An 8,931-nucleotide genomic window follows, 5' to 3' on the forward strand; every position below is an offset into this window, starting at 1 on the left:
TTTCAAGCATTTTCAAGTGACATGCCATCTCTACCATGTAGAAATGTGACATATGGAATATGTTTTCCAGACGTGTCAGGGAAAAAGGTCCTAGATTGCTGCTATTTTTACAGATGCAATTCCAGAAAAGTTGGGGGTGGCTGATCCCCCAAGTAATGTTTCCACATGGGAATGCGGATTTGATAGCTTAAAAACGTTGAATCGCAAATAATCCACAGTTTTATGAGTTTAAATGATTAAACAAGTGTGTGATGTAACTTTGAATTGAAATATACATAAACATTGGTTCACAACACCACATTGTTTCTGTAAATGTTGACAGGAAGTAACTGAAATTCTGCACTAAGAAAATATGAACTCTGCAACCTGCATGAATTACACAGCTAAACCATATACATAATTTTGTATAATTTATTTTGTTCATGATCCGAAAGGGGAAGCATAAGGCCTAGGTTCCCCCGCCCCTTTGTTTTAAATGAAAACTGATAATCTTGGGAAGCTTGAATTCTGTGCCTACAATCACATTCTGGTTTCCCCCCTGCACTCGAATGGAGTCACAGCATGCACACAATCCTATACAGATTTTAAGTATATCTTCTAAGATTCCTGCTGCTTTTCAGACATTCAAAGTTCTGTGATTGTTCAAAGTGATAGGAATTCAGTTACAGTACAATTTCCAACTCAAGGTGACTGATAACATTACATTATTACACTATTAGATTTTTGCAAATTGTTTCTGGGTTAATATCTGAGTTTTTATTAATGTTTTCTCATTTGAGCAGCCTGCATTAATTAATTTGTTGGTCATGTGTTTCTTTTTAAAAAAACATTCAGAGACTTGAGATAAATGGTGAGGCACTTTGGGAGGGGGGAATTATTTCAGTTACTCAATGATACTCAAGAATTATTTTGTTCAGCTTGTCAGTCTGCTAGCTGAAGATTCCATATCAAAAGATATAACACACAGTTCTTCTGGTTGCATTCTAATCTATGAATTTCCTTTTCCTTTTTCTTTTTAGCTTGTCATCTTTTCTGTTACTTGTGAAACGTGTTTCATTTATGTTCTGCTTGTTACTTAATGACTTACAATGAAATGAAAAAGTTTTTGTTCTAAGCCAGCACTAAAAGTAATTAAATTTTGTTGACTTTTAAAAACTAAAAGTTTATTAAATGAGTAACAGGGAGGTAGATTTCAGAAGACTATGTTGATCCTGTTATTATCTGAGTACCTTAGTCCAGGATTGGGAAGAAATAGGTTGGGATCCACAGGTAGCGCTCTGTGTGAACTGCAGTAGATTGGCTAAGATTTCTGTCTCTCATAACAGTCCCTGCAAAATGGCTCTCCTCGCCCCATAGTACATTGCTGAAATGAGGATAGCTTGAGGTAATGAGTGGATGTTTTTGTGGAAGGACTACGAGCTCTGTTCAGTTCTGATACTCAAAACACATTCCTGGGCTCCAAATTATTTAATTTTAAGTGTCTTTTGCACCAGGTACCAGTTGGTGGATCTTGAGGTCCCAGTACAAAACAAAGTCAATCCTGCAAACCTGATGCCTGCTCACCTCTGCCTTGCTGTATTTTATATACATCCCCACTTTTCATGCCCCAATTGTTGTTTAGAGAACTGGTTCTTTGCCTTATTCTTCCGTGACTTATTTGCCAAGGGTTCCCCAACCACATTTTATGTGTTCTGCAATTATCACAACCCTGTGTTCCACGTTCAGTACAATGTTCAGTTAGCATATTATCCTCTGTGTGGCACATAAGTACTGCCACTTTGGCAAGGGGGATAATCTTGCTGCTGTTTTTCACTCCCATCTCATGAGATAGGTGAACACTGAAATAAGTTCATGTGTTTAGGTTTCTGTGTATTGCTGTGTGGCACAGAATTCTTAAAGAAATATGGAATTGAGCTTGGGGAATTGAAAATGCACATCTACACCTTAGGAGTATAAGACTGTTGATCCCTGACGAGTTGGAAATTTTATATAAACACATTCATAAGTTTAGCGGTAGGAAACCCTGACTTGAAAATACACAAAAACTCCTTGCCAACCCCAAAAAACTTGTAGCAATGCGACAGGGGGTTCAGTCTGCTACAGAAAAATGTTCAAAGTACAGTGGTACCTCTGGATGCGAACGGGATCCGTTCCGTAGCCCCGTTCACATCCTGAAGAGAATGCAACCCGCATCTGCGGGTCACGATTCACCCCTTCTGCACATGCACGTGACGTCATTTTGAGCATATGCGCATGTGCGAGCGTCGCGTTACTTCCGGGTTGCCATGGAGCATAAACTGAAAACGCTCAACCTGAAGCAACTTTAACCTGAGATATGACTGTACTTGACCAACCAAATTACAGCAGGATTACAAAGTTACTGGAAAGTGTAGCTGGGAAATACTATTGTATTGAATACTGCAAAAAACCTGCTTGTGTAAAATGCTATTGGCTGTGCACTTGCCCCAGTGTGAAACAAATGCACCATGACTTCTCAAAACAATGATTATGAGAAGTGGCCACAAGTCTTATAATTAACAGGAAACTCTGGAATAGAGAACAGGTGTGAATGTAGTATTTCTCCCAGTCAAAGCAAATTGTCATCACCAATATATCTTTAATGTGTCTAAAGCGTATTTAATAGTCATCCAACAGTTAACAATTTAAAAAACCATACACAAATCTAACCATGTTTAGTAAAAACAATAACTTGGTCCAAATGAGTGTATTAGTTTCTGCTGTAATGGCCAGTGCACAGGAATGTTAAAATAGGTAAGAATGGTGTGCAAGCTTTCAAGTTGTAACTTCCTTGCCAAGTCGGCCAAGTTGAAACCAAGCTAAAATTCAGCTGGAGAAAAAGCTAAGGTAGCTTGTGCCATATATAATCACTTCAAGCAAATAATTACAAAACTTCATCTCTGTGAAATATTAACTAGCAGTGGGTTGGGATCGCTTACCTTTTCTATTTAGCAAGCATATGAACTTTAATTCCTTGGCATGGCTTTCAAATCAGTGAACTTTTAATCCAAGGACAGAAATCTGAGAACTAGGTTTGTGCTAGGATAAATTATGGCCTAGTTCGTAATCTTTTCTGCATTGCTCTTGATATTTCAAGAACTGTTTGGATTCACTACATTGTTGCATTTCAGATATTTGGTGGTATTGCAACAGTTGGTGCATATTTCATCTCTTAGTTTCATGAAGCCTACAGGTGTTTTCAGTTTTATTGTTCTTAAGGACAGAGCATGAAAACTTGCTGAACTCTTTATGTTGTGAATGCCATTTAGCTGTCACTTTTCCTATCATAACCTGAAAATGACTCCTAAGGGAAGTTTACTAGTGAACTCTGAGTAAATGGCATGTACTGACATGGGGAAATAAGAAGCTTCCACTTCATGGAACAAATCTTATTATGACAAGTGCAAGAGGAACTTATAAGATAATTCTGTAGCATATTGCCATCCCTTCAAAGGAGTGTTCTTTGCTTCAGCCAGCCTGGAATAGGCACCTTGCAGTCCTGTTCAGACTGTGTGTGGGTCTGTGTGTGAGGGGGTGGTGAAATGATGCACACCCTAGCCTTTCCCAGCAGTTCTGTGTGGTCCTAGAGGGTTTCCGCTTGAGACTGGCTCAATTGTGGGAGGAGTTGGATGGTTTTTGACAGCAGAAAATGGAGAAAGATGTCATCGTCCCTTTTCTTCCTCATAAAATATCCCTGGATAGTGCAAGGAGAAATGTAACACATCCACACCCCAAAAGTAAGCATGAATCCCCAACCCTATTCCGTCCCTTTAGAATACTATTTACAAGCTCTTGGGGACGTGAGCAGCCCACATAATCTTCTCTCTGGTTTCCTCTGTCTTAGTTACTCTGAACCACAGGATTAAATGATGACTTGCATAGTTTACCTGACGTTGGCTCATCTGTTGTTAGATTCCTGTTCTCATCAGCCTCTGCTTAGCATGGCCATTAGGGACAATGGAAGCTGGAATCTAGCACTATCTGGAGCTCCACACACTAGCCTCACCTGATTTAAACCCTCTCCCCTTCTCCGGGGTGTAAAATTTCAGATTTTTACCATAGGTGATTGAGCAGTAGCTTGGCTTCCTACCCCCGCCTCCCAAAAGTAGCCGTAGCAAGCAAGAAAAGTTACTGCTGTGGTTGTTCCATGTGAAACTGGAAATACCATCCCTAAAACTAGGTAGCCTAGTTTTTAGTATTATTTCTGCAGGCTTAATGGTCATTAACATTCCATAAAACTTGGAAACTCACAAGTTCTTGCAGGCACGTTTTTAAAAAAATGTTTAGAATCTTAAATACTATTTAAACCTAGGTACAATATATATACAAGCTACTTTCTTATTTTTAGTGGCTGCCTTTGGTTTCCATACCGATAGGCATTTGACCAAAGGGACACAGGTGGCACTGTGGTCTAAACCACTGAGCCTCTTGGGCTTGCCAATTGGAAGGTTGGCAGTTTGAATCTGCGAGACAGGGTGAACTCCCATTGCTCCCAGCTTCTGCCAACCTAGCAGTTTGGGAGCACACTAGTGCAAGTAGATAAATAGGTACTGCTGTGGCAGGGAGGTAAATAGCGTTTCTATGTGCTCTGGTTTCTGTCACAGTGTCCCATTGTGCCAGAATTGGTTTAGTCATGCTGGCCTCATGACTCGGAAAGATGTATCAGGACAAACACTGGCTCCCTCGGCCTGAAGCGAGATGAGTGCCACACCCCATAGTCGCCTTTGACTGGACTTAACAATCCAGGGGTCATTTACCATTTCCTTAGGCATTTGACCACTTGACTTTGCAGTTAAGGAGAATGATGACACTGAGAAGTTATGAAATCCCCATGGTTCTTCTGAAAAATACTTATCAAGCTTGTTCCTGCTTAAAGGTGACAGGAAGCTGAACAGTTGCCAGTTCTTTAGAAGCTTTAATTCTTTAGAAGCTTACTATCAACCCACCTGGAAGACTCTTAGTAATATGAATAGATTGTCAGAAAGTTGCTGTGTGAGTGTCTGGAGGCGGTTGGAGGATGGATGGCGGCTAACAAATTGAATCCTGACAGGACAGAAGTACTGTTTTTGGGGGACAGGAGGCGGGCAGGTGTGGAGGACTCCCTGGTCCTGAATGGAGTAACTGTGCCCCTGAAGGACCAGGTGCGCAGCCTGGGAGTCATTTTGGACTCGCAGCTGTCCACGGAGGCGCAGGTCAATTCTGTGTCCAGGGCAGCTGTTTACCAGCTCCATCTGGTACGCAGGCTGAGACCCTACCTGCCTACGGACTGCCTCGCCAGAGTGGTGCATGCGCTAGTTATCTCCTGCTTGGACTACTTCAGTGCGCTCTACGTGGGGCTACCTTTGAAGATGACCTGGAAACTACAAGTAATCCAGAATGTGGCAGCTAGACTGGTGACTGGGAGCGGCCGCCGAGACCACATAACAGCGGTCTTGAAAGACCTACATTGGCTCCCAGTACGTTTCCGAGCACAATTTAAAGTGTTGGTGCTGACCTTTAAAGCCTGAAACGGCCTCGGTCCAGTATACCTGAAGGAGCATCTCCACCCCATCGTTCTGCCTGGACACTGAGGTCCAGCGCCGAGGGCCTTCTGGCAGTTCCCTCACCTTGAGAAGCCAAGTTATAGGGAACCAGGCAGAGGGCCTTTTCGGTAGTGGCACCCGCTGGAAAAAGGTTTAAAATTTGCAGGACTAAAAGACTACTGTGCTTTTGAGCATACATGTCAGATGAAATGTAAGGCCATTTTGGAGAGCGACCATTTGGGGTCTAATCAAAGTTTGTTTCCTTTAGTACAACTCTGATTTTATGTTAAAAGAGGATAAAATAACTGCTAGTTGCGATTCTGGGGAGGGAGTGGGGACTCATACTTTCCTGTGTTATCTGTCTTTTGGAATTGCTGGAAGAAATACAAATTTATTTGCCTGTTCTCTACCCATTGCATTGGCTGCCCGTCTACTACCGAGCCAGGTTGAAGGTCCTTGCATTTATGTCTAGGGCAACTTGTGGGTTGCCTAATGCCTTATAACCCAGTGCAGTCACTCAGATCCTCTGCCGTTGGTTCTCCCTCAGGTTGGCCAGGCTCATTTGACATCAACACAAAAGTGAGCCTTTACTGTCATTGGCCCAGTCCTGTGGAATAGATTCAGCAGGCACTTTCTGTTTCAAGCTTTGCAAATACGGAATTTATTTCTATTCTACCTGGCTTATACCAGCAAACAGGAACCGATGTCAGCAACTGTTGTGCTCTCTTGCCTAATAGGAGGGTACATACACAATCCAATGAAATATGGACATTTTGAGGGGGCTAAGCCAGTGCAAACGAGCTAAGCAGGAAAAGCAGAACAGCCTGTCATGCATTATGGATTATTATTTTGTATTTTTACTGAGCCCTTTCGCAGGTGCCATAGGCAGTAAATGGTGAGCACACTGGTGTTTATGCCCACCATATTGGCAACCTTTGAGCTGAATACACTAATTCTCATCTTTGTATATGTGTTTGGTATTTGTTTGTGTGTCTAATTTTTTTTATCCAACTTCGAGCTTTATACGAACCCAAGATGTGTGTGCTATGCCATATAGATGACATGCAGAACTGACTTTCGTGTGTCTAATTTTTTTTATCCAACTTCGAGCTTTATACGAACCCAAGATGTGTGTGCTATGCCATATAGATGACATGCAGAACTGACTTAGTAAGTTTTGGGGGGAGGAGGCTGCACAAAGCTACTTTGGACCGTGTACACAAACAGGGGAGTTAATTGATTTGTGATGAAGTATTCCATTTATAACAAAAGCCCTGGCATTTCTTTTAACTATATTTGGGTATGATTCATCTAAACTGGAGCACTCTTTAATCCTACCAAATGCAATGGGAGAGTTACCTGCTTAAATGTATTGTGTTAAAATTAATGGGACTTAAATGAGCTGAATGTTGAGTGAAAATGCTGGTACTAAATGGGGGAAGGCAGTTGTGTTGGAGCAAAGGTTGGTTGATGGAAGTCAGGAATAAGTCCTGCAGTGTATGAATTGGTTGGGGGATTGTAGGTTGCAGCTTGCTGGAGCAGCAGAAAAATAGAACATATCTTGCATCCATTTACAACTTTATTTCTTTTGGTTTGCCAGGTACTCAAGGAGTTACACCCAGCCCTGTGATTGGGCTACAGACACCTTCCATGGGCCTTTTGGGTGCACGGCCTGGTTTGATACCACTCCAGCGACCCCCAGGAATGCCACCGCCTCATCTGCAACGGTTTCCAATGATGCCACCTCGGCATATGCCTCCCCATATGATGCACAGAGGCCCACCTCCAGGCCCAGGAGGTTTTGGGATGCCTCCGCCTCATGGGATGAAGGGGCCTTTCCCCCCACCTGGCCACTTTGCAAGGCCCGGTGGAATGCCTGGAGGGGGGCCTGGTGGACCCGATGATCGAGATGGAAGACAGTTCAGGAATGACAGGCAGCCGTTTACTCCAAATAGAGACCAGGAAAGGTTTGGAAGGAGGTCTTTTGGAAATCGGATAGAAAATGAACGGGACCGCTATGGTAACCGCAATGATGACAGAGATCATGAACGCCTCGGTAATCGTGAAAGGAGAGAATGGGGAAGAAGAAGCCCTGAACGTGATAGACACAGAGACTTGGAGGAACGAAATAGGCGTTTCAGTGGACAGAGAGAGAGAGATTCTAGAGATAGGGAATCTCGCAGAGAAAAGGACGAAAATCGAGGAAAGGAGAAACCAGAGTTGACAGACAGGGTAGATGGTGTTAAAAACCATGAACCCCAGAGCAGCAAAGTGGAAAATACAGACTCTGTTCCAGAACTTAAAAAGGGGGAGGCTGAACCCACAGGTGCAAAACCTGCTGAAGAGTTAACATCTGAGACTACCTCATCTCTTGAACAACCTGAAGAGTCTACTGGCTCAGTCACAGAGGCTCCTCGCTAGACTGGAATACTTGTCAAAAAAAAAAAAGTGACATTGGAGTGTAGAGCTTTAGAGTTGTACAGTATGCTGTATATTTGCTTTTGCTATTTCACAACTCCTCCATAGTTTATGGGATATGTAAGCAATTTGATTGCTTCCCTTCTATTTAAATAGCTACAAAAATAACACAAAAGAAATGAATAAACCATTACCCTTTTTTTGCTGTAACTTTTTAAAAGTTTTGACTTTAAAAAGTTTACAAGTCAGAATTAGAAGTGCTATTTTTTTTAATTTAAGTGAAGGTAACGGTAAAAGCTCCTAAAAACAAATAGGGATGTGTTTTTAATAAACTCTATTTTCATAACAAACTTTAATGTGTGCTATTCTTCCTACACTGCACTGAAGTGGTAAAGGATTGTTCAACATCTTAAAGTTTGAACTGTTAATGCTGTACTGGAGTCTAAATTAGACTTTGTTTAAAGCTGTTAAAACATGTTTGTGTAACAGTTCACAAAAATGAAGTATATGTGGTAGTTATGTTCTTAGATTTCTGAATTTTAATTAACATGACTATTCTAGATGGAAAAAATAGCTCTTAAATGTTTCAAGAGGAAACCTAGTGTTTGCAGTGAAATCACTTTTATTTGTTTTTGTTTTTCCTCACCATCCAAGAGATTTTGTGGTAAATGTTGCCCTAAAAAAAGTTCAACATTGCGTCCTGTGGAAAGCACACCTTATTTTTTGTAATTTAATTCATTGTGTTTTTGAGGGAAGTAAGGCACCAAATTACCACTATATTCCAATCTGTTTTTAAATGTTCTCTCTCCTGTTTTGTCTGCTACATAACTACTGTCAAATTGCTTGTAACAAGCTAGAGGAGCAAGTATTGACTTATTAGCCCCTCTGCTGCATTCTGAAATGCAGGCAGTACTTGTCAAATTGAAAAATTACATCACCCCATGGTTTGACATGCTCAGTTCAGTTACTGTTC

General features: G+C 41.6%; 1 protein-coding gene across 5 annotated transcripts in view; it reads left to right on the forward strand.

Annotated features, from left to right (window-relative positions):
* SCAF4 (SR-related CTD associated factor 4) overlaps positions 1–8,308 on the forward strand; it is a 43,487-nt gene extending 35,179 nt beyond the window's left edge. For all 5 annotated transcript variants that reach the window (XM_083611895.1, XM_083611894.1, XM_083611896.1 and 2 more), the window contains exon 20: positions 7,141–8,308. In XM_083611895.1, coding sequence (XP_083468021.1) covers positions 7,141–7,961 — 821 coding nt within the window. In that variant the 3' untranslated portion in view covers positions 7,962–8,308. The remainder of the gene's footprint in view (positions 1–7,140) is intronic.
* Positions 8,309–8,931: the final 623 nt, after the last annotated feature.

This window comes from Podarcis filfolensis (genome assembly GCF_964270895.1).
Source record: "Podarcis filfolensis genome assembly, chromosome: 4".
NCBI lineage: Eukaryota > Metazoa > Chordata > Lepidosauria > Squamata > Lacertidae > Podarcis > Podarcis filfolensis.